Source organism: Chenopodium quinoa, unplaced genomic scaffold (genome assembly GCF_001683475.1).
Source record: "Chenopodium quinoa cultivar QQ74 unplaced genomic scaffold, ASM168347v1, whole genome shotgun sequence".
NCBI classification, from domain to species: Eukaryota; Viridiplantae; Streptophyta; class Magnoliopsida; order Caryophyllales; family Amaranthaceae; genus Chenopodium; species Chenopodium quinoa.
Window position 1 is genome coordinate 3,328,330 of NW_018743616.1, and position 27,280 is coordinate 3,355,609.

A 27,280-nucleotide genomic window follows, 5' to 3' on the forward strand; every position below is an offset into this window, starting at 1 on the left:
ACCTCGTGACGATATTTTCAACCGCAACAGGCGTTGGTGGTGGTGGCATTTGTGTGGCTCGTGGAGGAAGAAAGTGGTTTGGCTGTGATGGAGAATGGAGGATGGAAGAAGAAAAAGATGAAATTATAAAGCTGCCCTCAACTTAAACAATGGAAATAACAACCTTACCCCTCTATGAATAAATGAAACGTTTCCTTTTACACGTATGCCAATGCATTAATTAACTGGTAATTTCTTTAATTAAAAATAAATAAGTAAAAATTACGGAGTATAACAATTAAATATTAATAAACTATTTATTGGGAGGATTCCAACAAATACATAAATTTATTCTTATATATAAATCACAAACATGAAACTCTCTCCTCTCTCCTCTTCTCTTTTAGGGTTTATAATATTTTGGTCGTTTAGGCCGGAAAAAGTCTAATTTTTAATCTTTTTTTTTCCTATAGCATTACATTTTAGGTTTCAATAAATCTACACGAGTCTTGTTTCTGGGTTTTTGGAGTCCCTCGGGAGAGTACAATTCCAAGAATGAGCGTTGACCGTCTGTACCTGCAAAACCACGGAAACTCCGGTTGGGTGGAATTCCGCCTCCGACGATCAAGTTAGAACGTGTCCGGATGTATAAAAGTGCGGAATATAAAGGTTTTTCCTCTCGGATTCCGAGAAAATTCTGCAATTAATATTGCTCGGGTTTTTTGTGTGTATTTTTGGATGTGCAATAAATGAGGATTTTCCTCTATTTATAGCGAGAGGGGATCAGTTCCCCTTTCATAGGTTAGAGTGCCACGTGTTGCCAGAGGATTGGTTCTCTCATGACCCCTTGATGCTGACACGTGTCAGCACGTGATTGGGCCACGTGGACAGGGTATTTTTACCCTAAACATTTTCCCCTCACAGGTGTGACGTGGCTTGCCACGTGGCACCTGTGACAGGTGTCATGCTCTGAGAAAGTGACGTTTCGTCTCCTTCTCTCTCTTCTTCTCTTCTTTTTTTTTTTTGAATTCGAACTGGGAAGGTGACGGTTCGCTTTTGGGGGTTCTTTATAAGTAGAGACCCCCTCCTCTCATTTTCACACTTTGCAAATTTTTATTGACAGAATTTTCTGAGAAAGAGAGCTCTGATATCGACTGCTAGTTCTTGCGCAACCGTCTTCCTTTTCCTTACTCAACCGGTCACCGTCTGAGTGCTCATCACCCAAAACACATTAAAACTGCCTGGGGTCCTTTGATTGATTCCAATTGCTTTCAATACACCCACAGCCGGTTGACCGTCTGGGGTATCTTTAAACAAAGCTTCTGAGGAACGGCTGGGTTGTTAAACAATCTTCAATTGCTCTTCAAGAGGGTACATCCAGATAACCGTCTGGGTATCTAGCAAGCAACACAGAGATTTCCGGCTGCTGATTTGGATAGCCTACTTTCTCCATACTCAAAACATCTTCAAGGTACCGTCTCTACCCCTTGCAACTTTTTTGAGTTTTTCCGGTTGTATAGCTTGTAAAGAATAATGGACTCACCCAACACACACACGGCACGGCCTAGGACAGTTTTCAGCCGATCACCGAATACGGCTGAGTCTAGGACTGGGGATGCCGTCTGGGGGTGTTTAGACCACCCTTACTCTTCTGCGAATCCGACCGTCTCTGTTCATGTGTAGGACAGAATGGCTCAGACGAGACGAACGACCGTAGACCCCGAATACTAGTCAGACGTCTCAGCCGAAGCTCCGGTTGACATTGTACATTACGACCATTCGGGTGTACCTAGCACGCCCAGTGATGATATCTTGGAAGAGTCCGAGGGTGCAGGCGGTGAAGAGACTGTCCAGCAATCAGACTCTTCAGAGTCTACCATGGAACCGGATGCCCCCCAAGAGGATGAGGAGGCATATAAATGGCCCTCCATCAATAATCCAACAGAGTCGCACATGACCGCCAGGGATATAGTCACTCTAAACGCCACCTTACCCGGATTTTTACAGAAGCGCCCGGTTGGGGTAGGATGGGAAATTGTTGTGCCACCTGTAGAGGTAACCGTCGTCTGGGATGATGACCTTGATCATACCGACGATTATTTCGGCTGCTATGAGGCGGCATTTAAAGCTGGCCTCCGGTTACCCCTCCATAATACAATAAAAGCCATTCCAAGGGGCTACAACCTTGGCGTTTAGCAGTTAACACCAAATTCTTGGGTGAATATATTAGGATACATTGCCGCTTGCGAGATGCAGAACATAATGCCTAGCTATGAGGCGTTTTCACATATGCACTACCTCAGTCGTGACCCGGGCGGCTGGAATGCGTGGTATACATTGACCACGCATCCGGAATACATGATGACGCTTGACAAGCCGTCAAAATGGAGCAGTTGGAAGAGTAAGTTTTACTTGGTTTCTTCACCATCGCTGCGTCTAAACCACCGGCTGCGTCACTACAATACGCACCCGGCTCTCCTTGGGAAGAAATGCGCCCTTCCTAGAGTACCGGAAGAGGTCTGGATGCAAATAATAGAGACGGGGCTCTTCAAGAAGACCTCCCTGCCTTTGGATGATGGGACTAAAGTCATTGTCCCTAAGAACTGGGTCCCTCATCCGGACTGGCTAAAGGACGAGGCGTTCCTTTCCTCTTATGGCTTGTATCATTCTTGAATGACATTTTGACTTTTTGATTTTCTTCTTTGTAAAGAAAGGATTAGAGATGGTGCCTCTAGAGAAGACACCCACTAAATCGGCTGCTCAGATCCGGAAGGATCAGTCAGAGAAGAAAAGGGCCCAACTGGCGGGCAAGGATGATGGGGTAAGCTCCGGCTGATATTACCGGCTGTATAGTTTGATGTTAATTCTGATATTAATCGGTTGCTTTGTTGCTTTTTCAGATGGGGAGCAAGAATGTTCCTCGCTCCCTAACCAAGATGCTGAAAAGACCGGACGAAGAGCCCTCCCAGCCTCCTTCCAAGTCTAGGAGGACTCCGGCTGCCCCTACCTCTTCCGGTAGGCTGCATGTGCCTGAGAGGCCCACCTCAGCAGGCAAGAGCCTGAAAGACCTTGGCCTAAGAACAAGACCGGCTGAGGTTGGGACGAGGGAGCCTAAAACTCCCTCAAGACGGCTGCTTGCTAAAGCGTCTGGTTCCAATGCGGCTGGGGGTGGGATGACCCCTCAGCCTGAAAATTAAGGTATGGCTCTCACCCTTGATCCCCCCTGGCCGCTTAGGCCTATGCGAGTCAAGTCCAAAGCTACCCAATCAGGGGATTCTTCAGGCAGCCGCCAGAATGTAGGTGCCGCCTATGCTCAATACTTAACAAATAAATATGTTGATGTAGATGCCTTTTCTCGTTAGCCTGACCTCCAACAGTACGCCAAGAGGATGCTAAGGACCCTCATCCGGTCCGAAAAGGAGGCGGTGTCGGGTGTACACCAGGTCAACATTGACCACATCAACTCACTGCTCGCTGAGGTAATTGGCCAGTTGGGGTGCTTTTGTATAATTTTACTCTTTTGACGGTTGTAGAATAATTGAAAGACTAACCTTTTTCCGGCTCATTGTTGAAAATGAGCGAAACTGCGAGGCCCGCATGAAAATGGCCTGGACCCTCATCCACCCGGACACCGAATGGGAGTTTTTCGAGCTGAGGTACAAGTACGCCACCGAGGTGTACGACGCTCAAACCCTTGGGCTTGAGAAGTCGGCTCCCTTCGAGGAATGGGCTGGCATTGTTGAGGAAGAAGAGGAGCAAGCGGAAGAACGAGCGCCGGGTGAGGCTGATAAAGCTCAACCCCAGCAAACTCAAGACACTCCTCCCTCCGACCAGGGCCAGACGTCTCAGCCTCACCAGCAGCAGCAGTGACTTGATTGTTTTTCTTTTTATCTCCGGCCTACGAGCCGTGTATTTCATGTACTTCTTTTCCCCGGACGTAGTTTCGGTTGACAATGATGTTTAATTAATATAATTTGCCGACTGAGTCGGTTTTGCCTTTGATATTTGCAATTTTTCTAGTATGCTCGTACAAATCTTTTTATTTTTGCAATTTGACTCAGCACATGCGGTATGCCGGATACATTGGCTTTACCTGCCCTTGGACAGTTGTTTGCTTGATAATGCCCAACCCTAAGCAGGAAGCCGTCCAAACAAGCATCCGGACGGATAGACAGGCGGTCATTGACCGTGTTTAAAGAAGAATTATTCCAAGTTGGATTATCAAACGGTGCCGACTAGGGTCAACCTAGATTATTCGTTAATCCAGCCACGAGTTACCCTTTGGGAAACCTGCAATCGCCGTTTGTTAGGATGCAGGCGTCCATTGGTCGGGCATATGCATTATAACCGGGTTATGAATTAACTGCCAAGGTTTTGACCTTGCATAATTTGGGTTTGTAACCGGTTGTAGTGCCTTTGGGCAAAGACTGGTTATATTTTACCAAGATACCAGTTACCATTTGTGTTGCTTTGAAGCAACGACCGGTTGTATCTAGGTTTCAATTTATTATTCAAACGGCCGTAAGTTATCTTTAACCTAGACAGTCGGTTAAAGCCGCTTGAGTTATGATTTATAGAACAATGTACCATCCAAATGGGAGATGCTCTCTTCGACGAATTCACCCTAATGGGCGTCGCCGGTTGCCTGTTCATGTTAGAGCAGGTGGTTTGAAAACTATCCGGCCATTGGCCTTTTAAATCGCTGCTAAGTTTGATACTTAGCTTATATCTGCTCAGTTTAGAGCAGACGTATGCCCGGTTGTGCATTGCACAGATGGGACTTTGTACAATAAAACATTAATAAAGCATATTTTTATTAATATACTCTTTTTATAAAGAATTACAAGTCCTTAAAAGTAGTACTTTTTCAAGTTATCTATGTTCCAGGTTCTGGCTAGCTGCCTGCCATTTAGAGTTTCTAGGCTCTAGGTGCCGCCTCTAACTTCTTCAAAAATCCGGTAGGGGCCTTCCCAATTAGGGGTCAACTTTCCTTGTTCATTGGCCCTACCGGTTGCCTCCATTTTTCATAACACAAAGTCCCCCACCTTTAAGGGCTGTTTGTGCACTCTTCTGTTGTAGGCTCTCGTCATTCTCAGACTATATATCTCATGACGCAATGCAGCATTGCCCCTGCGCTCTGGAAGTGAATCCAATGCTAACCGCATGGCCTCCCAATTAGCCTCTTTATCATAGAACATGATTCGAAGTGTTGGCTCATAATGTTCAATAGGCAGGACGGCTTCAGTGTCGTATGTCATGAGAAATAGGGTTTCACCGGTTGCCCCTTTTTCAGTTGTTCTAATGGCTCATAGGACATGAGGCAACTCATCTGCCCATAGACCGCCAGCCCTTTCAATTTTCTTTTTAATGCCGTCTGAGATGTGCTTGTTGAAGGCTTCAACTTGGCCGTTTGCTTGGGGACAACCGACTGATGCAAACAGTGTGAGATCCCTTGATCTCCCAACCAGCTCTTGAGGGTAGGCGTTTCAAACTGAGGGCCATTGTCAAAGACCATAGACATAGGTACCCCAAACCGGGTGATGATGTTTCTCCAGATGAAGGAGATGACATCCTTTGTCTTAATGCCCTTGACCGCCTCTGCCTCAACCTATTTGGTGAAGTAAACTACAGCAACCAAGATATACCTCCGTTTGCCTGTAGTAGGCGTATATGGACCCAGGATGTCCATACCCCATTTTGCAAATGGAACTGGGCTGTAGATAGTCGTCAAATTAGTGGCCGGACGGTGTATGAGCTTGCCAAATCTTTGACACTTATCACACTTCTTCACCATTTCCATGGCGTCTGCCTCAAGAGTGGGCCAAAAGTAGCCCTGTCGCCTAGCCCTTTTTGCTAGAGTTCTGTTGTCTATATGTGATGCACAAAAGCCCGAGTGCAAATCCTCTAAAACTTCTTTCCCCCTTTCTGGGGTAACACATTTCAGTAGCGGCTGGAGGAAACCCTTTCTGAAAAGTTCTCCATTATGGATCTCAAAACTTGCAGCTCGCTTCTTCAATGCAGCTGCTTCTGAAGGTGTATCCGACAGAGTGTCGTCTGCCAGATAAGCCCGGATGGCATCCATCCAAGTCGAGCTTCGGTCAAGAACTCCAATTGGGTCATGTTCAATGCTTCTTTTTTCCATGACTTCCCAAAAGACTGACCTAGGCGCATCACAAGAGGCGGACGATGCCAACTTAGATAGTGCATCCACCTGATTATTTTCTGACCTGGGCACCTGACTGAGATGAAATTCGTCAAGTGTCCCGGCCTCATCTTTGACCGCCTGCAGATATTTGATCATAGCCGGATGGGTGGCCTCGTAGTCACCATGGTATTGGCTAATGATCAACTAAGAATCAGAGCAGGCGTCAACTTTCCTTGCCCCTGCCGCCTTACACATGCGGATACCGGCTAGCAGGGCCTCATACTCCGCCTCATTATATTCGAGGCTCGAAACTTGAACCGTAGTGCGTATTCAAATTTGTCCCCTTTCGGAGACTTGCAAATTACGCCTGCACCACAGCCGTTCATAGTAGAGCTCCCGTCTACATATACCTTCCAGGCCTGATCAATATTGTCCGGCTGAGCCGGCCTTGTCATTTCTACAATGAAGTCGGCGAACGTCTGACCCTTTACTGCCTTTCTAGGTTCGAAGGTTATTTCCAGACTTTGCATTTCAATAGCCCATTTGAGCATTCTGCCGGGTGACTCCAAGGTTGTCATTGGCCGCTTGAGGGGTTGGTCTGTGTAGACCACCACCGGATATTCCAAGAAGTAAGGTTTCAACTTCTTGATTACCATGAACAGAGCAAGGCCAAATTTTTCAACCAAGGGGTACCGTAGCTCAGCATTCCGAAGTACATGGCTAATGAAGTAGACCGGGAGCTGAATGTCGTCTCTCTCAGCTAGGAGAACAGCATTGAGGGCATGATTTGAGACGGCCAAATACATATAGAGAGCCTCTCCTGCTAGAGGGCTAACCAGCCGTGGCAATGAGTGGAGGTGCTCTTTCAATTTTTGGAATGCCGCCTCAACATTTTCCCCCCATTCAAATCTAGTCTTCTTTTTGATTGCCTGGAAGAAGTAGAGGCACTTGTCACCTGACCGGCTGAGGAATCTCCCCAATGTCGCCAGACAACCGGTAAGTTTTTGAACTTCCCTGACAGTGCGGGGTGACTTCATGTCAATTACCGCCTGTACCTTCTCCGGGTTGGCCTCTATCCCCCTTTAATCAATCAAAAATCCGAGAAACTTACCAGACTCATCACCAAAGACACACTTCTTGGGATTAAACATGACCTTGTGCCGCCTAAGGGTGGTGAAGGTTTCTCGGAGGTCAACAAGGTGATCCGTCTGTAGCTTAGATTTGACTATCATGTCATCAATGTACGCCTCTAAATTCCTCTCAATTTGATTAATAAAGACTGTATTAATCATTCGTTGGAAGGTAGCCAGGCGCATTCTTCAGCCCAAACGACATCACCGTGTAACAGAATAACCCTTGATCAGTGACAAATGTCGTCTTCTCTTGATCTTTCTTCCACAAGGGTATCTGATGGAAGCCTGAATAGGCGTCCATAAAGCTCATCAAGGCATGACCGGCTGTAGAGTCAACCAGACTGTCGATCTTTAGAAGTGGATAGCTATCCTTCGGACATGCCTTGTTCAGATTTGTTTAATCAACACACATCCGCTAGGTACCGTTCGGCTTTTTAACAAGGACAACGTTTGCTACCCAATCCGGGTAGTAGCATTGCCTAATTGGCTTAGCATTGCCGCCTGAGATATTTCCTCGCCGTGATTCCTTTTCTTTTGCCTAATTGGCTTCTTTATTGGATCCACGGCGAGTTTGTGGACAGCAAGATCCGGGCTGACGCTTGGCATCTCTTCCACTTCAAAGGCAAAAATGTCTTTGAATTCTTTCAACAGTTGGTGCAAATGTGGCCCAACTTGACAAAAGCAACCGTCCCCACTTTTAAGGTTCCTTCCGGACGACTATCATCCAGAACAATGTCAATATTTTCACCAGCCGGCTGAGGACGGAGATCATCTGACCGTTCCCCGATCAGTGATTGTTATTGTTTCTCTTTTTTTACGGCCACCAGGTGGTCCACCTTTCTTTTTTTGCCGGCTGTTTTGGGAGCAGGCTTGGCTTCCTTGAAGTCATCAAGGTCAACAGGTTCCTCGCCTTGGCCGGCTGCGGCCACAGTAGGCTTGACATCTGAGAGATAGCACTCCCTTGCCGTCTTCTGATCCCCATCCAGGGAAGCCACTGACCCATCATCCCTCTCAAATTTGATCAGCATGAAGGATGAGATGATGACTGCCTTGGACTCGTTGAGGGTTAGACGACCCAAAATCAGATTATAGACGGTCAATTCCTCGACCACCAAGAACTTGACAATCATGTGTCGTCCCACCCCCTTTTCTCCTAGCTGGATGGGTAGGTCAATCCTCCTTACCGGATGCACTACCCCTCCCCTAAAGCCAACTAAGGGGTGAGAGACTTTGTGCATGCTTGCTAGGCTTGTACTTGAGCTTCGCCAAGCACCAATAGCTGATAAGGTCAGACGAGCTCCCGGTATCGATAAGGATCCGACCCACTCGTTGATTGGCAACCTTGCATTCGATGACTATAAGGTCATCATGAGGCCGCCTGACCTTGCCCCGGTCTTTCTCAGAAATGATGACCTCAGGGAAGGTGTCTTTCGACGCCTGGCCCTCATCCACTGAGTTGACCTCCAACTTTCTAATGTTGTCCTTGGTGTCCCGGATGGTAGGACCTCCTCCCGCGAAATCGCCTGCTATATTAAAGATTTGCTCTTCATCCGTGTCAGAGCTTATAGCAAGGCTGTCAAGCTTCTTGGACGGTTGTCCACTGTTTGTTCTGGGGTTACCCTTGGACTTCAGAATATAGGACTTCAAAGCCCCCTCACCAGCCAGACGGTCTAGTAACCGCCTGAGGCTATAGTAGTCATTGGTGTCATGGCCTATGTCCTCATGGAAATGACAATACTTGCTCTTGTCCCGGCTTTTGATGGGACTTTTCATTGCAGCCGGTTTCTCAATGGTCTACCGGTCTTTAATCTCCATGAGGATGGAAGAGCAGTCCTTGTTGAATTCGTACTTGGGGACGTACAACTTCAACTCTTTCTTTTTCTTTTTAGACGGCTGACCAAAGTGATCCACCACCCAGACTTCTTTTCTTTTCTTGCTCTCTTCTTTCTTGGCCGACTGAGCTAACCGAATCACTTTTTTGTCAGACTTTTTAGGGTCCGACGTCTGCTTGATGGCACAAAGCTCCGTCGCCTGTATATAGGCTTTGGCTTCCATCAAAGCTTCTTGGAGAGTAGCCGCCCTCTTTCTGACTAAGTCGAATTTGAAAGTCGACCCGTCTTTCAGACTCTTAAAGAAGTCTGTGTAGGAAACTTCGTCAGACAGCCCTTGAATCTGAATTCTCATCAGATTAAACCGCCTGACATAGGACCTTAGCCCTTCTCTATCTCCCTGCCGGATAGCTCCCAAGTCAAGACTTGTCTCTTTGGCTGGAATGTTCATAGAGAAGTTGGACGCGAACAAGTATGCAAGTGTCTTAAACTTGTTGATGCACCCGGTTGGCAGATTGCCAAACCATCGTTGGGCTATACCCTTCAATGTCACCGGGAAGCATCGGCACCAAGCGGCGTCATCCAACCCTTGTAAGTATATGAGGTTGGTGTAAGCCATTAGGTGGTCTTTCGGGTTGGTGGTACCGTCATAGGTACCGACCAACACGTTCTTAACCTTGGCCGGCTATGCCGCCTCGGTTATCTCCGTGGAGAAAGTCGACGGCTGTTCCCCAAGATTTAGCAGCCGGAGCTGCCAGTCCATGGGCTAGACATTTTGTGCCACCTGACCACCAAAGAGGGTCGGCTGCATGTATGGTGATCCATACGGCATGTATGGCTGTTGGGGCACATACGGAGTTGGCTGGATAATTTGAGGGCCAGTACGTGCGGACAAACTGCATGACTGATCTCTCGGTTTGTTTTCGAATACTTCATTGAAATATTCTGGAAACTGTCTGGGTAAGTCGACGTTGAGGCCGACTCAGACAACTGTTGACTTCTCTTCTGCTAGATTAACATCCGGGCATCTGAGTAAGTCCTTTTTTATCTATCCGGCTGAACTTGACGGATGGCCTTCCTTTTCCCTGATTCAGGGAAACGGAGCTTTGAAAGGTCGATCATGGGCCCATCCGCCCCCTTTGGTTTAAGGTGAGGAGTAGGCACAGGATCCTTAACATGCTTCTTCCCTGAGGGAGAAGGCTTCTTGGCCGACTGACCCTTGTTGGCGCCAGTTGACTTGTTTATCAGGTCCTTGATCTCCCCTTTAAAACTTGTCATGAATTTCATGAGTTCGTCTCTAGTAACAGGAGCAACACCCTCCACTGCCTGGGGTTGCCCAGCCGGCTTGACGGTTGGGTTGCTTGGACCAACTTTGTCTTTGCCCCATTCCCTTGTTTCCTTGGAACGGGTGCGTCTTGTTCTGAATGACCCGTCTGGGGCCACATAGGTGTCGACTTCAAAGTCGTCACCACTATCACGTGGACAGGGTATTTTTACCCTAAACAAGACTATTTTATATATATATTTATTCCCCGTCCCAATGGTCATAATTATGTTTATTTGAGCTCTACGGAGCTACTTTGACTACTGATATGCGTTTTCTAGTGTTTTCGTAATTTTGGTACTGTTTTAAAGGAAATTGCAGATTTGGAGCATTTTCCCGGACTTATGATAAGCCACTACGAGCATTGGAGAATTATGATCATATTTCGAAGCCCAAGACCGGTTGGAGTCATCAAATCGGTGATTAAGGGCTCGACGAAGAAGAAGAGTTTGGGGCAATGGACCATGTATTCAGAACCCAAAGAGGAGATGCAAATTGGGCTAAGAAACGACTCAATTGAAGAAGTCCAAGTTTTCCTGGGAGCTCGCCCGAAGGTGCGCCTGGCAGGGCGAGGAAGAAGGAAGAGAGTAGCTGCTCGCCCGAAGGCGCGCCCGGCAGGGCGAGATGGCGCCCGACCAGGCGCGTGTTTCTGAGTTCGTTTAGCACTTTTAATCTTCGTTTTAGCTTAGGCTTTATGAGTTTATTATAAATACGCTTTTGTTAAGCGCGTTGGGGACCTTCTTTCTTTTTTTCTCTCTCTCTCTCTCTATCTCTCTCTACTTTTCTCATTAGTTTAATTTCTTAGTTTTTAGTTTTAAGCTTTTAGTTAATACTCTTGATCCCTCTCAACGCTTTTAATTTATGCAATTCTTTACTTCCGTTTAATTTGGTAACGATTTCTTCCCCTTTTAATTTCAGTAATTTAATTGCTTTGATTTAATGTGATTCCTCTAATTGCTTTGGCTAGTTTAGATTTAAATATGTGTGAGTAGTTTTATTTCTAGGGTTGTGGGGATCCATAATTAATATGACGGGGTAATTTATTATTGTTGATTGTCAATGTTTTGGTTGATTTCCTATTGAATGATTTAATTCTATGCAATTAGATTTGCGCAGGTTTAATTGTATGAGTTATGCAATATTGATTCGAGATTCAAGAGATGAGAATTGATGTTTAGGCTTAGTTTCAATAGGCAGGTTAATTTAAAAATGGTTAAGTCATTATTCGAGAGATGCAATTTAATACCGGTAGATTAATTATGTGATCGTAATACGTAGTGAAATCCCTTTATGATCTGATTAATCTATGCATTGATGATTGATTATTATGTTTTACCCTGGAATATTATCTATTGGTGAACCTATACCCTAGGCCTTTTATTATTGTTTTCCTCCCTTATTTAATTTGCTTTAGTTTAGTTATTAGTTTAATTCTCACAAAAATAATTTGGTTACATGATAATTTAGATTATATTAATTAATTAGAAATAGAAAGACCTGTTTCTCTGTGGATTCGACCCTACTTCCCTATCTATATTAGTTAGTGGTTTTAGGAATTACTTTTGATTAGGTGATACGACTTTAGCCTGTCACTCCCTATGGTGGAGTCGTTAGTTTTTGTTAGTTTAGTTGTTTGTTTTTCGTTATGGTTTATTTGTGTGTCAAGGCTTATAAAAAAAGTAGTCATCCTTTGCCCTAAGATTAGTTCGTTGGTAAACATTTGATCGGATCGCAACGGTTGTCGAATTCTCAAATGCGTTCAAGCGAATCATACAATAATCATCCTTACGGCTACAACAAATCGCTAGGTCATTTCTTCGAAAAGGCTCTGCGATGTGTGCTAGAGATGTAATACAATGCAAGATATTCTCAACGATCGTAGGTTTGGTGAAGGAAACCTTTATTTGATTCTATTTTATGTATTTGTTAACTTAGATTTCATTTGTAGATGTCGGATGACTTTTTATTAATGAATTGATTTCGTTAAAAAAGAAAATCACAAACATTAGTCAAAGGGCGTGTTCGGCAAAATGTAGTTGTAGAGGTAGTTGTTAGCTGTGATAGTAGCTTCTGTAAAAATAAATAATTAAGTATAAGTGTTTGGTAAAGTAGCTATTAACTGTAAAATTATAAAAATATATGAGAAAAATTTCAATAACTACCTAACTTTTCACAAAAAGCTAATAATATTAACTTTTCACAAAAGCTACTCAAACCACTAAACTCTACTCCAACCTCTACATTGACAAATACTCGTATTTTTTAAATTAGATGAATATTGTAAAATACTCGAAACATTTGTTTATTTAAACATAGTATTTTCTCTTTCGGTTTGCCTACTCCGTATGTCATTTTTCAACAGAGGTAAACTGTGGGTTTGTTACACTGGCATACTCTCCAATGGCTTCCCCTCCTCGGATTCTTCTCTCCGGCGATGCCAATGGCCGCCTCTCTCAGCTCTTCAAACGCGTCCTCTCGGTATCCCCCTCTTTCTCTCCCCGCCATTTCCATCCTTCTATAATCATTCACACTCATGCAATCAAATTTTTATAGTAAAATCTTTGATTTCAGGTGAACAAATCAGCAGGACCCTTCGATGCTTTGCTATGCGTAGGCCAATTCTTCCCAGAATCAATTGAGCAATTGGAGGAATTCATGGAATACACAGATGGGCGTCGTGAAATTCCTATACCCACCTATTTTATCGGCGATTACGGTGTTGCCGCACCTAAGGTTCTCTCTGCTGCTGTTAAAGACCCTGGAAATCAAGGGTTTAAGTTGGATGGTTTGAGGGTTTGTCATAATTTGTACTGGTTGAAAGGCGGCGGCAAATTCACACTTTTCGGTTTGTGTTTCTTTCGATTGTTTGTTTTGTATTAGCTTATTTGCGTTCTTGTATTATGGTAAATTTTGCATATTTTAATGAGATGAATTTGGTTGATGATATGATTGTGAGAGTTTGTTGTTTTAGGGAGTTGGGGTTTGTGGTAAGTTGTAGAATTCTGAGAATTGAATTTGTTATGTTGGGGTGGTTAGTTGAGGGAAATGTAAATAGTTGGTTTAAAGCATAGAGATTGGTTTGTTATGAGGTTTTGTATTAGTGGGAGTGGTTACAAAGGATTGCAATTTAAATGAGAAGGTGAACAAGTCGGATCAACAAATTAGCATAACACCATGAGACTTGATTGTTTCTTGTGGGTAATATGTTGAAGTGAAGATTGTATAGGTGCTTGAAAGCTAACAACTTGTTTGAAGGGAATGATACGAGTAAATGGTAAATAAAGATGCACTCTAGAAAGATTTACTTTTAGTGTCATTAGATTAGCATATGATCATGTGTAAATGTCGTTTGAGTAGATTTCGTTCATATGTTTATTTTAATACCTCGAAAATAATTTGGGTATAACTCATATAAGCATGACTAAAACACTTAAGAAAAGAAATGGTTGCTTAGGGGCATTATTAATTGGGACGCTTAAGAAAGCATATTTATGCCTCGTGCTAGAATGAGGCATTTAATTATGACTCTAACATGATGACCGTTAACCTCATATTTGATGGCCGATAAGTGCTTGAGGAGGCATTGCGGTGATTGTTAATCATTTTTTTATGTTGCAATTGGTACTTGCATATATATAATAGCTAATACTTCCTCTTTTTTTATTACTTGACCCATTGCAAATAGGCACACAAATTAAGAAACAGTAGACTAAAAAGCTAAAAAACCAAGCTACCCCTGCCCACTACCTCTGTACACTAACTATTCCCCTCCACTGACTTTTCAGTCTTACCACCACAGCCCCTTACTCCACCACCTCATCCCCTCACGCCGCCACCACAACTCCTATACCACCACCAAATTAACGCCCCACACGCCACCACCACAGCCACAGTACCCTCTCACTCCACCACTATAGCCCCTTACGCCACCACCACAACCACCATACCCTCCTCAAACTTGAAAAAATCGCATCTAGCTACACCGTCGTACATACCACCGCAAAAATAAAGGAATAAGAGGAGAGAGAAAATATCCAACAACAACCATTGTATACATGATTACATGAGCACTATTTAAGAAATTAAAAGCTTGGAGGTCGAATTAGGCTATGGTGGTTTTGGATTTGGAACTTTTGGCCAGATTCGATGGCGACGATGTAATGAAGACGGAGTTTGCTAGTCAGCGATGATGTAATTAAGTCGGTTTATGAGCGCGAGGGTCTTGAGGGGAGGAGGGAGGAGTCTAACGGCGGTGAAGAGGAGAAATTAAGGTGGTGATTGATGGTGGTGTGCCATGATTATGGTGGCTGCCATGGTGAAATGTGAGGAGGGAGGAAGAAGTGGGTTATGAGTTGTGACTGAGACTGAGGTGAGAGGGGATGAGAGATAGGTATAAAGGGGTATAATATTTATTTATGTCTAAAAGTTGAGGGTAAATAAGGAAAAGTATAATGTAAAATTTGCCAAAAAAGGAAACAGGTTAAGTAAAAAGAAACTTCCTAAAAAGGAATACAAGTTAAGTAATAAAGAACAGAGGAAGTAGGTATTTTGGTACGGCCGTATGGGTAAGTTCGAGGCACTCACTCTTTTCTTAGGCTGCCATGTAGTGCTCCTGTGATCTTTGCCTCTAGAGTCTTTATCCTAGGAATTTTAGATTCCTAATGTAATGTTCTTTTCACCTAAATTTCACTTAAGCTATCTTATTACCCTTGATATTATCTTATATGAACTTGTTAAACATTATAGTATTTTTTATTATACTTCCTTCATTTTTTTTACAATCGCACCATTTAGACTTTTTCACTATTCACACATTCCTCTTGTACGATCTCCGTTTCAATTTATTTTCAACATTTACTATAAATGGATACTACAAATTATTTGCAACAAATGTTTGTTTTCGTTTTTACTTGTCATTTCTTTCTCTCTCTTTCCTCATTACATGCAATTTTAATTCTCTCTTTCTATTTACCACTCACAAACAAATTTTACCTAGATGTTGGTGAATGTCACATAAATGGAGGTAGTATTATTTTTTGTGTTTAGTCGTACGAAAAAAATAAAGTCATGTTGGATTTTATCTTCGTCTTGATTTGTGCTTTTCAAATATCATTTTTTTTGTAATTGTTACTAAAAGCAAATTAAAGATTTTAATGGCCAAAGTTTTGCATTGGCAAGTATGAAACTCTAAATGATGCAATTAATTTAAAAAAGGAAGAAGTATTATAATATATTATATTATCTTTTTGAACCTTATTAGACATTATTGGGCCATAGTATAAGGTCTTTATATGAACTTATTGACCCTTATATTATCTTATCTGAATTTAGACTTGTAATAAGTGAAAAAAGGTGAGGAGAACAAAGCGTAAGTCTGACCTTGTTTTAGATAGTAAATATAATTAGTAGGAAGAGCAAATAATCTATTGTTGAGCTCATATGATAATTTTAGTGATTAGGATTGGCCTATATAATTATATTCTTCAGGTTATTATCATATCTATTTATGTGATTAGCAAGAAGGAAAACGAATTTATTTCGACTTTGCTGATTTCTCAAGTTATGCTAATCATCTCAGTGCTTTAGATTTTTGAAAGTAATTTAAGATTATAATTACAGAACAGCCCAAACTGAGTTAGTGACATTTGTACGGTTGCCTGTCTAACATACATTCTTTGCCTCTGCATCTGAGTGGCTGAATGTACTCATAGGTCTGCAATTTCAAAATCATATTAACATAGAAGTTGTGGTTCATCTTTGAAAGTTAACATTGCTTTTTGTAATATGCTAATTTACTTCATTGATGTATAGGGTTGTCTGTGGCATACTTATCTGGTAGGCAATCCCCAAGTGGACAACAATTTGGAACGTATAGTCAGGATGATGTGGATGCATTGCGGGCATTGGCTGAGGAGCCTGGAATCGTTGATTTGTTTCTGACATATCCTTATTTTATGTTATATTGTTGGTTTTTATTCTTTTTTTTTTTTCAACTTCTTTTCTTTCTTTTGAGTTGTACTCATTTGTAGTTCTGGTAGTTGTTTGATCTGGGCTTCTTAACTTGTCAAACTAATGAATGGCCTAGTGGGGTTAGAAATAGGATTGCAGCTAATGATTTATCACATGGGATTTCTGATTCCCTGGGAAGCGATTCCACTGTAGCAGAATTGGTAGCAGAGATTAAGCCTCGGTAAGTTATGATCATATTTTCATGACAGAAATACATACCAATTCATGTTTTGGAAATACCTTTTTTGAACTCTCAGTTGAATTAATTTTGTGTTTTTTAATTTTGGCTTTCGACATGATAGCTATCACATTGCAGGTTCAAAGGCTGTCTTTTATGCTCGTGAACCGTACTCTAATGTTGATGCTGTGCATGTAACCCGTTTCTTTGGCCTTGCTCCCGTAGGAAATAAAGAGAAACAGGTTCACTTTCTTTCATCTGGTTTCATGTACTTCAAAAGTCATACTCATCACAGTGCTGCCTGATTATACTATTTGCAGAAAGCGTTTTCTATTTTATATCAGTAATCATTCCTAAACGTTGTGTCTGAGGTCAAATTCTTTTTTTGCTACTTCTAGCTGCTTTGATTTGACAGGATCTTTTGAACTTCAATTTCTTGCTATATTGTGTATTGTTTTGAGCGAATTCTATTGCCCTAAAGGGCGTACTGTACCGACGTATAGAATTCAATAATCGCTAACATCTTATTCCCTTTCAAATTCATTAGTTTTCCCTCCATCCCATTAACATTTACACACTGTTTTGAAAGCAGTCCCATATTAGTTTGCACTCAAATGTTATTTTATTTTATTATTATTTTTTTATTGTTCTTTGCAAAATGGTCATTTTCTCTCGTTCACATTAAGAAAATGACCCACTTTTTTCCTTTTACAATTTAAAAATGCCTTATTATTATCTCCTGTAATGTATAATTTTCTCGTAAATAATTTGATAGTCAACTTCAAAACTCCTAAAATTTTGTGCTATGTGACTTTGGACTGAAAAAGTATCTAATTATGTCTACCCCCTCGTTAGCACCCTTTCCATGACAAAATTTGTCCAAAAAACTTAAGAGTTCAATGTAGGCTTTGGATTAGATATCCATCTTCAAAACCTCCCAAAACAACCTCAAGATCCTCATACACAAACCCATCCCAACATATACTATACTCTTTTCACTGCAATTGTAGACTTTCAATATTTTGTGGACCTAAACCAAAGAATGGCCCTATGTGACAAACTAAATGAGAATATTTTTTTGTAGCACCCTTAATTTGTTGGTTTTTGAAGATAGCAATTAGTCAAAGGCCTCACGATGGACGTTGAATTGTTTTGGACAAAGTTTGTCATGGCAAGGATGTTTACGATTAGAACATCAAATGATATATCAAGAGATGTTTTAAGCCAAAAAATGCTTAATAGCATGGCAATACATTTATACTTCCTCCGTTTTTTTTTAGTTGCATCATTTTGTTTTTCACGCACCCCTAGATAATTTTTGGAGTAAAGAGAAGTGGAGAGAAAAAAGTAAATGGGGCTCATGTGATAGGAAAGGGATAGAGAGAATTAATTAGTTAAAAAGGAAAGTGATGCATTTAAATTGAAACTTCCTTATTTAGAAAGTGATGCATCTGAAAAGAAACAAAGGAAGTACAAAACTTCTACCTTAAGCATACGAAATGGAGCCGTGGACAATCAAGTGAAATCCAATCCATGAAAAAATTTGATCTATGGATAGCGTCATTGTGGTAAAGGTCGTAATGTCAGAGGAATCATTACCACGAGGCATAGAGGGGGAGGTCATAAGCGTCTATACCGTAAAATTGATTTTCGACGGAATGAAGAAGACATATATGGTAGAATCGTAATCATAGAATACAACCCTAATCGAAATGCATACATTTTAAACATAAGCAGTGGGCTTTGCTGGGTGGGTCCATGGCGTGTGGCACGTGCTTCATGCCCATGTCTCCTAAAAAAAGGCTGTTCATTGACCATGCATGTCTGCAAATAAAGGTAGTGTGAGGAGGGATACAAATGAATATTTCAAGGTGTATTTGTGTAAGGGCCATGCTGCCATGCTCTGCTAATAAACTCTTATTGATTATTCATTGTTCCTTTTGTTGAGTGCTCTTATGTTCCTTCTCTGAACAAATGGCTTTGTTTCCACTCCTATATCCTGTTTGGGTTGTGCCTTACCATTCTAACTCTTGTTTTATATATTGTGTGGTTGTCAGAAATTTATGCATGCAATTTCTCCAACTCCAGCATTGACTATGTCAGCAGCTGAAATAAGCACAAAACCTCCTAATACAACTATATCCCCATACACAAATGTTGATGATACACCTAGTACAGAGACTACCAAAAGACCAGGGGATAGCTCTCTTGAAGAACAGTATTGGCGTTATGATGTTAAAAAACAAAGGAAAGGGGATGGAAATGCAGAGAAACTCTGTTTTAAATTTTTGTCTTCTGGTTCATGCCCACGAGAAGACAATTGTCATTTTCGGCATGATCCAGAGGCAAGAGAACAATATCGAGGAGGTGTATGTTTTGATTTTCTTAATAAGGGAAAATGCGAGAGGGACCCAGATTGTCAATTTAAGCATAAGTTAGTTGAAGAAGGCGAAACTAATTTGAACAAAAGATCCAGATCTAATAATGCAACTACTAACAGGTAGGTGTAGCGTTTGATTTCAAATTTCTCTTTGTTTGTTGAATTAGTTGTTACTTATCTACAAGCATGTTGCTGTCTTGAAGTCAATTTTTTTAGTTTAGTGCTCCTGGACTTCTTCCTAATGTCAATTCAGATAGTTCTTTTTTCGTGTTGTAGTTCAAACTATAAGCTAATACATGATGATATTAAAAACACATGTCAGGTCAAAAGAATGCTGGTTTTGCTTGTCAAGCCCTAACGTGGAGTCCCATCTAATCATTACTGTTGGAGAAAACATATATTGTGCATTGGCTAAAGGCCCACTGGTTGATGATCATGTGCTCTTATTACCAGTTGAGCATTCTCCAAGTACTTTATCTCTACCTCCAGATTGTCAAAGAGAACTTTATAAAAATCAAAGCAGTCTTCGGATGTACTGCAAAACCCAAAGGAAGGAATACATCTTTTTCGAATTGATATCTATTCGAGGAACTCATGCCAATCTTCAGGTGAGGCTATTCTATAGTTTGTTCTTTGCTTAATGTCTATATGCATGAAAAACATTTTTTACGGCTCCCAATTGCAATCACATTTTGTTCTTCTGTGTTGTACATCCGCATATGTGTACATTGTGATCTTTGTCAGGCTTCTATAGTGCCTACTTCTGCTTCTTAAATTGCTGGACATTATATGAACATTAAGGTAGTCGATGGTCAACTGTATGAAGTGAGTAATTGTCTTTGAGGTGAAGCATTGTGGAGTCTGACACCATCTTAATGCTTTTGAATGTGTAATCGAGCTGTGCTCTGATCTTGTCTATCCTACCACGGGAAAGAAAGAAAAAGAAAGAGAATAATAAGTTATTTTAGGTTTATTAACTGATCAAATGCCTTGTGCAGTTACGTGACTATATCTTGATGCTGTTATTTAACAGTGACAGAAACTGAATGTTGGTTTTGCGAGGCAAATGCAATTTGATACAGCAAGTTTTGGGTTTAATTGTTTGTATGACAAAAACATTACACAACTTATATATGAATATTGATGGTATAATGTGACTTTCAGTTTAGATCAGTAATTATTAATGTGCTCATTCCCAATATCTTTTGTGTAGGCAGTTCCTATTCCGCAGACCAAAGCATCTTCTGTGAAAAATATATTCAATTTAGCTGCTAAAAAGCTGGGTTTTGAGTTTGAGACAATTAAAGGTAAGCTAATCTATGGTTAGCTTATATACTGGAATTTTCTTTGGTGCTTTGCCTGTCTATCATGTTGTTCTGAGTAGAAAATGAATCAACACAAATGATCTTTGTGTGTTCTGATTCTTTTTGTTTTTGTTTTGGGGATACTTTGTTACGTACTGGTGCGAGTGTTCATTTTTTGCTGGATCCTGGGAAAAAGTGTGGCCATACATGCTAAAATGTCTCAAAAGTAGCTGTTTATAAATAAAGTTGAAAATATAACTAACACTGTGCCTATCTAATAAGTAGTTATTGATGAATTTTCGTAATAAATATGGAGTTTTGTGGAAAAGGAAAGAAGTGACTAGGAAAACTTAATTAAGCTCTCACATCCCTTTCAGATTAGCTGAATTTTGATGGAAAAAGAGGTGATAACATGAAATCTTTTCATTGTATTGTCTACAATAATTCTGTAATTATCCATTGAACAAAGGAATTTTTTTTAATTTCTACAAGATAAACTAAACAAAGAAAAATTAGTTCCCTTCTTTTCTTGTGTTCCTCTCCTCTCTCCTCTCCTTCCTTTTCTTTCCTTTCCTACCATTAATGTTACTTTGCTTCATCAATTTTTCTATGAACTTTGGAAACTTATTCCTTTGATCAGCATGTAGACCCTTACTCAATACTTACCCAACACCTTCATTATCTTGAACCACCTATTCATAGAATAGATTCAAAGAAGAGGGAAAGAGAAATGAACATTATGTGATGTATGTTCATAAATGGGCTAGAAATCAGAATTTGAATGAGAAGTAGCAAACAATTCAACCAAACATGTGCGTATGTGTATTTGTAATGAAAAAGGCAAACAATTTTGTTTAAATCAAATTCCAGATCGTGTTTCATGAGCTGTGTAGCTTTTCAAAGATACTCAACAAATTTCTTATGTGCCCACTCATACCTGTGTTTCATGAGCTGTGTATGCTTTTCAAAAAATACACCACAGTTTTCTTATGTGCCCACTCGTACCTGTGTCTGGTTAACTTAGCCTGTTGTCATTTAAAACCAAACAAGCGGTAAGAGACATGGAGTTCATATCCACTTCTTTCACTTAGGAAAGACTTCCTGAATAGGGAGTCTACCTTTGAACCGAGTCTCAAGAAGGTGGGCAGTCTTACTAGATTGGAACCGTCTCATACTGGGCTCAGCAAAAGCAAATGTATTTCAATATTCTGATGTTAATGTAAGTGACAGTTAACTTTCGAGTACAGTATTACTGTTCTCAGCATTTAATTTTAATTATCAGGAAATGTAAGCACTAGCCCCTCATTTACTGGTGGTATGCTGTATTAGGTTAATCAATCAGTGTTTTCTTGTTGTTTTTCAATGTTGTTGTAGGTGATGGTACTTCTGAAGCAAGAGAATTGTTGAAAGCTAAGTTTGACGGCAAGTCTGGTTTCTTCTATGTGGAGTTACATGATGGCACTATATTGGGACACACTATAGATGAGAATGAAAATTTCCCTGTTCAATTTGGTCGTGAGGTAATGCTTAATAGGTTGAGAAAAAGTATCTGCTTGATTTCATTATGATATTACTATTACCTTTTCTTCCCTGCAATGTTTTGTTTTTATATCAATATATGTGGTTATTTGTATTGTCTTTGGGGGGGGCTAATCCCTGCCGTAATGTTTCTAGGTTATGGCTGGCCTACTCAAAATGCCTGATAGAGCTGATTGGAGGAACTGTAAGCTTAGCAAAGATGAAGAGGAGAAATTCGTGGAAGATTTCAAATCTCGATTCAAGAACTTTGATCCCAATGAAGATTTCTGATTTTGACTTGGAATGTGATCTCAATGAGTGACTGTGGAGGATTAGAAGACTTAGAAATTCCACTTTAGATCTCATTGATCTGCAGGATTTGTGCTGCATATCATTGCAGGTACTTAAGATCTTTCATTAAAAAAGTCCTGCTGTGTGCACCAATATATTTATCTCGATTATGTGGATCTTGTACAGGAGTGGTATACGGAGCATTATTGTTCACACCTTGACCAAGATAACCCGTGCCAATTACACACCTGTCACTTTGGGGAGTTGGGGATCTTTGCACCTACCTCCTTGTATCTTCATTGCCATATACGGATTATATGCTATCAGAGTCGCATAGTACTTTGAAGTTGCCATACTATTTATCTTGAGTTGTAATCTTGATATACTTTCATTCTGAATTTTGTTGCTCGTTCACCAAAATCTAATTAATAGAAATGTATTCTTGTAGAACTTGATTCACTAATACTGAGTAATGAATTTAATTTTGGAATGTATCATTGTGTAATTTGTCCTATATAGCGACATGCTAGTATTTAGGTTAAATTGTGTACATAAAGTAATTGCTCACCCTTAGGTTTCATTGTAAAATAAAGAATTATGAGCTTTTAAATTAAGTTAATGATGATTTTATTAATTACTATACAAGATGCCTAAAAGAAAAGGTATGCATTTACATGTATTCAATTATTCATTGTTGATTGTGACTAAAAAATTTAATATAGATTATTCATACAATAATCGACATGGATATATTTAGGTTTAGGTTTACGATATGGTGGAAGGATTAGACATGTGAGTTACTCTTTATTAAATAAGAATTTTATTTAACACTTCATTTTTTTTTATAGATTCCATTTGCCATAAAATCTTAAGAGATTCCAAATTTGGCAAACAAAAACTAACAGACGGAATATTTAGTTCTAATATATTTGCTTTTAATTAATTAACAATAATTAGTAAGATTTTTCACTTTCCTAATGGTAATTTACACTTGTACATTAATAATAACAATATCATTGTAGAAATCTCTTAATTGTGCAATCGTAATTTATTTGACAAGCATAAGTGGCCAAAGATAATAACAAGATCTTTCACTGCTTGCGTCAAGATTGAAGTGGTGGAATGTGAGCTATGCCAAATGTGCAAATTAATTATGATTTTGATCAGAAAAGTTATGTTAATTTCTCTAAATTTGTGGTTTTCAAATCTTTATTATTATTGTAGATAACGTACGGCTATTTATTAATGATATTATTCCTTCCCTAAAAAAAAAATTAATATGTGATATGAAAGGAGATTTAATTATGAAATAAAAATAATTTTTAAAATTGTATTTAGGCGTAGTAACTATTAGGAATAGATAGGCATATTCATACACCTCAAAAAAATACGCTTCTTAATATATGTGCAATATTTGTGCAAATGCAATATATGCGTAATGTAGATCATTAACTTAAAGTATAAAGACATTATTATTGACACAAAATAAAGTAAAGATTTAATTCCCTGAAGAGATTGAAATTCCAATTAGTAAGTTTGATATATTTGGTCAGCAATTATGATACATTAATAGGCCACATTACACACAATACATAAGAGCAAATATAATAAGAAGGTAGGTAAAGCCACAATGGAGGAAAATTGATAGGAATGTGGTTTCATTGTAGTTTGATTGGTCAAGCTACTTCCATTATGGATGATGAAGGTCTTCTTCATGCCTTGTCCAATTAATATAATGTTAGTCTTTTCTTTTGGCACAAGGACTTGCTCATAGAAGATCTCATGTGCCAAGTAGACGTTTATTGGAGTTGTGCTAAAATTTGGAGATGCACATAAGACATCGGATATAGAGGTGTGGCTTCCGGTGCCATTCAATGACACTTGAATTACTATTTTACCACTATACAACACTTCATAAGTAGTATTGGTAGTGTTAATAATTTGATTTGATATTTATAGCTGAGGTAAATAGCCACATAATTGGCAAGTATTAAATCATAAAATAATCAATAATTGTGATGATTGAATTTACAAACTCTTGAAACCTTTGGAAAACATGTCAAAATTTAAATTGGGTTGGGCATACAGCAATAAGTTAGTAACAACACAAGTATATTGCATTGGTAAAATAATTTAGCTAAGACAATTAACTGAGAAATAAATTCAAGTTAAGAGATCCGGAAAAAAAAGGAGTTTCGTTGAAAGGAATCCATTCCGTACCATTGATGAAATTCCTCACGGTTCACCTTTGGATTTCCCTTCGACTTATTGAAATTTTGTATTCGGGAAATTTTATTCTTGCATTAGTATTACTACCCAACCCTTTATTATGATATTTGACGTAGTATGTGTTGTTTAAGGAGGTGATGTTGCCTTCCCAAGACAACCAACCTTCGAAATTGATAACATCATCCAAATAGCTTTCCATCACTATTGTAGTAGAAAAAGGCTTCCATGGTCAACCTAGGTATCCTCCTTCCTTCTTTTTAGGTAATTTGGCATCCGAACTAATAATGCAATTTTGAATGACTATTCCACTCATGTTATTCATTTCAGCATGTCCTTGTCCAGTTACAACATATTGTTGATCCGTAGGTTATAGGAGTGTGCAAGAATATGATAGAATTTTGTAGTACCGCAAGAGAATCACCAAAGATAAAATCAACTGTCCCATAGATGTCGCATTCTTGAAAAAAATGTCTATTCATAAGGGTAAACACAGTGTCTTGATATCGTTCTAAGCTACATTTATATAACACGGTGTTGTCCGCCACACTCATAAATGCAACCGCCGGTCCAACTCCCAGGCCAGCATTGTTGATGAAGGATTACATATTGGCCACAAAACCAATACCTTCAATGCTAGAATGATATAAAAAATAAAAACTTTTATTTGTTAAAAATGCAAATAATCTTGTCCTACATAGGTAATCAATTCCACTATAATTAGGAAGCTAGATTAGTACTACCCATGCGTTGTACGATGGTGATAAATAATAATTCTCATTTATTTATTTATTTTTTTAAATCTTTTATCTTTTGTTGTTAATAACTTTTTAAAAATCATTTTGCTCACTTTTTTTTTTTAATTTTTTTTTTATATAGTTTTATAAGATAAATTAATAATTATTATAAACATGTAAATAGTTCATGGTTATTATTTAATGATGCAACATAATACTTACTGTATTATCGAAAATATACTAAAGTGGTAATTAAACAAAATATATTTAATGTTGTATTATATATTGAGCTTATACATGTAGAGTGGAAGCTAACATTAGTAGAAAAAAGCAATTGGGCTACCCCAAATGGGAAACGGTTATTGAATTCCGCTTCCAAAAACACCAAAAAAAAAAAAAAAAATCCAAAACAAGCAAATGGGGAGCGGTTTTGGGTGAACCGCTTCCAAATTTGTAATGGGAAGTGGTTTGAACATTGAACTGCTCCCCATTCTTTAAAAAAAAAAAACCCTAACAATACTAATTACCCATCACGCCAACTATTCTCTCACCTCTCTCCATTTCTCACGCCTCTTTTCTCCTCCTCTCTCCTTTCCTCTCTCAAGTCTATCATCACTGGCCACAGCAAATTCGAGCCAAATCCCCCATTTTAGAGCAAAAAAATGAACCAAAAAACCCAGGAAATTCGAACCCAAAACCCTCCCAGTAAAATCGAGCAAATCTGAGCCAAAATCGAGCAAATCCGAGCAAAAATCGAGCCAATTTGAGCCAAAATCGAGCAAATCCGAGCAGGTGGTGGTGCATGTGGGTGTTGGTGTTTGGTGGATGGATTTTTTTTTTTTTTTTTTTTAATATTTGACCATGGAATTCTAGGTTTTTAATTTAAAAACAAACTACAGGTTTTTATGTCAAATTCGACCATGAAAATTCTAGATCTAGAGTTTTCATGGTCGAATTTGACCTTTTAAACACAAATTTCAAGCCAATTTTGGAATTTGATCTATGTTAAGCGCGTGGCTGGTATGTTCCTTTTTTTTTTTCTTTTTCTTTTTCTTTTTTTTTTAAAAAAAAATATAAAATTATGGTGATGTGTGGTTGTATTGATTTGTTTCAGGCGGATCTAGTTTGGGTGGGGATTTTGGTGGCAGTCAAGGTGGGTGAGGTGGTTTTTTTTTTTTTTAAAGGTGGTTGGTGGTGGTGGTGATACGGGATAAGGGGGCTGGTGGTGGTGGTGGTGATACAGGTTAAGATTTGGTTTTGGTAGGTTACGAGTTAGTGATATAATTGGTGGTGAGTGTTGGTGTTTGGTGGATGAATTGCGCATGGCAAGTGGCTGGTGGCGCGCGTGGCTAGTGGTGAGCGTGGCTGGTGGTGGAACAAGAGCAGCAACAATTTATATTGAATTTATTATCAATTTATTTATTTATTTTTATTTTTTTTGTATGAAAATCAGAAAATGTAATATTATAGCAACTGATTAATGAAAATACTTATGTTTATACAGATGTTAAGCGCTTGTGTATCAATTTAATTGGAAAAAACCAATTTTATTTATTTATTTATTTTTTTAAAATTTTTATAGGCATAATGGGAAGCGATTTGGAGCCAAAACCGCTTCCCATTACCTTCAAATAGGAAGTGGTTAGAACCGCTTCCCATTTAAAGGGGCAATGGGATGTCCCCCAAGTCCAAGCGGTTCAAAATCGCTTGCCATTAGGGGATTTGGATCGCTTTTCAATTGCTTTTTTCTACTAGTGTAAAGAGAACGAGTATAATTTATCAATATCTATTTCTATTTCTATTAAATAATGTTGTATTGGGAATACCCAAAATTAAAGGACAACAAGAGAGAGAGAGAGAGAGAGAGAGAGAGAGAGAGAATAACTTATATTATATATAAAATTGGAGGAAATTTTTTAATGAGAGCTTGACATATAAGATAATTTAAGGGATTGATGACGTCGGCGTGACCTGTTTTAGTAATAGTTAATAGATTAACTATTAGAAAAAGTAACTAAGGACTTATTCGTTAATTGTATTAATTTACGAGGCAGCCTCGGTTTCTCAATTGAGAAACATTGGTTGTTTCTTAAGCATAGGGAATCGTGAGCTTTTATTATTATATAATTTTACATAGCTGACTGTGTATAATGAATTAATGTTGTTTGACGGTGTTAAATCACATCGTGAGTAGTCGTCTCTTTCTTCCTCCCTTCTTCAATTCTTT

General features: G+C 39.5%; 1 protein-coding gene across 2 annotated transcripts; it reads left to right on the forward strand.

Annotated features, from left to right (window-relative positions):
* Nucleotides 1–12,729: 12,729 nt before the first annotated feature.
* On the forward strand, nucleotides 12,730–22,584 carry LOC110683082 (zinc finger CCCH domain-containing protein 64-like). 2 transcript variants are annotated; one of them, XM_021859430.1, is made up of 11 exons: nucleotides 12,730–12,888; nucleotides 12,982–13,255; nucleotides 16,222–16,351; nucleotides 16,481–16,600; nucleotides 16,722–16,839; nucleotides 18,655–19,097; nucleotides 19,300–19,585; nucleotides 20,191–20,284; nucleotides 21,656–21,801; nucleotides 21,956–22,199; nucleotides 22,277–22,584. In XM_021859430.1, exons 1-10 carry the CDS (start codon nucleotides 12,811–12,813, stop codon nucleotides 22,088–22,090), a joined length of 1,824 nt encoding a protein of 607 aa, XP_021715122.1. In that variant the 5' UTR covers nucleotides 12,730–12,810; the 3' UTR covers nucleotides 22,091–22,199; nucleotides 22,277–22,584. The 2 variants fall into 2 exon arrangements, with proteins under 2 accessions (XP_021715122.1, XP_021715123.1); XM_021859431.1 differs by lacking the exons at nucleotides 21,956–22,199; nucleotides 22,277–22,584 and having other exon boundaries at nucleotides 20,195–20,284; nucleotides 21,656–21,788.
* The last annotated feature ends 4,696 nt before the right edge of the window (nucleotides 22,585–27,280 follow it).